Source organism: Trachymyrmex cornetzi, unplaced genomic scaffold, assembly GCF_001594075.2.
Source record: "Trachymyrmex cornetzi isolate Tcor2-1 unplaced genomic scaffold, Tcor1.1 scaffold836, whole genome shotgun sequence".
Taxonomy (NCBI): domain Eukaryota; kingdom Metazoa; phylum Arthropoda; class Insecta; order Hymenoptera; family Formicidae; genus Trachymyrmex; species Trachymyrmex cornetzi.
This window is the reverse complement of record NW_017300176.1, coordinates 5,820-7,004: the sequence shown is the minus strand read 5'-3', so window position 1 is coordinate 7,004 and position 1,185 is coordinate 5,820. Positions and strand designations below refer to the sequence as shown.

Sequence of the window (1,185 nt, the reverse complement as noted above, 5' to 3'; positions counted from 1 at the left end):
GGAGGGGAACCTGCCACTAAACGTCAAACGACTCGAACAGCACGCCTAGCAGGCTATCCCCACTCCCAGCGGCCCGCGCGCCGTGCGATTTGTGGGGACGGTAGGTTGTATATTCGGCAGCAGTAGGCCGGCCGAACGCACTTATTCGACGATCTTTAAACGTTAATATCTCGTTAACTATTCCGCAACCTACAAAATGATATAAGATTTTTCGATTCAATTCGCTCCGTTCTACCTGCTCGTGATCGATTAGCCCATAATTTTCAAACACCCTGTATATATAAAATAAGATATATTTACACAATAAAAACAAATTTACATAATTTTTGTGGAATTACATAATTTCTGTAAAATTGCATGATTTTTTATATTTACAGAACTACATAATCATGTAATCTATTTTATATTTATTATATAGGGAAAGAGACGGAATCACTAAATAATAATGAAAAATACGGATATCTTAAGGATAAAAGTAACAATTTAATATCCGCTTCGTATAACCAGAACAACAGGTCCTTTTTTCGCATGGCGACACACACTCTCGAAACTTGCAGATACCACACGCTCCACTCGGCGAGAGCCGAGTCCATCCGAAACAATCCGAAGTGAAACCGAATCGTCTCGAAGCACGCATCACACAGTCGGTAACAGCAGGGATTATCCGCACCGTCCGTTCTCGCGCCCACAGGCCAATCCTGATATGTGGACGTCCTCGACCACGCAGTCAGAAAGACAGACAGACAGATCAAATCAACAGACAGATAAACAGACAGATCAGATCAGCAGACAGATAAACAGACAGATCAGATCAGCCGGCAGATAACAGACAGATCAGATTACGCAGACAGATAAACAGATAGATCAGATTACACAGACAGGTAAACAGATAGATCAGATCACGCAGACAGATAAACAGATAGATGAGATTAGCCGGCAGATAACGGACAAATCAGATTACGCAGATAGATAAATAGATCAGATTACGCAGATAAAACGAACAGATACAAACTTTCATCTTTATAGCTATCGAAATTATATAAAATAAAAGTTGCATACTAATGTGGTTACATTAAACGTTAAACAATATAAACAGGAGAATAATACTAGTTATATGCATAAAACAAATTAAACTGTAATATCACAAACGGAAACTCTTAAAGTTAAGTTCTATGCCAACACTTC

General features: G+C 39.2%; 1 protein-coding gene across 1 annotated transcript in view; it reads left to right on the top strand.

Moving 5' to 3' along the window:
• The window catches only part of LOC108769005 (uncharacterized), a 22,384-nt gene extending 21,558 nt beyond the window's left edge, over positions 1-826 (top strand). Inside the window, exon 7 of the mRNA XM_018519737.1 lies at positions 558-826. Coding sequence (XP_018375239.1) covers positions 558-826 — 269 coding nt within the window. The remainder of the gene's footprint in view (positions 1-557) is intronic.
• The last annotated feature ends 359 nt before the right edge of the window (positions 827-1,185 follow it).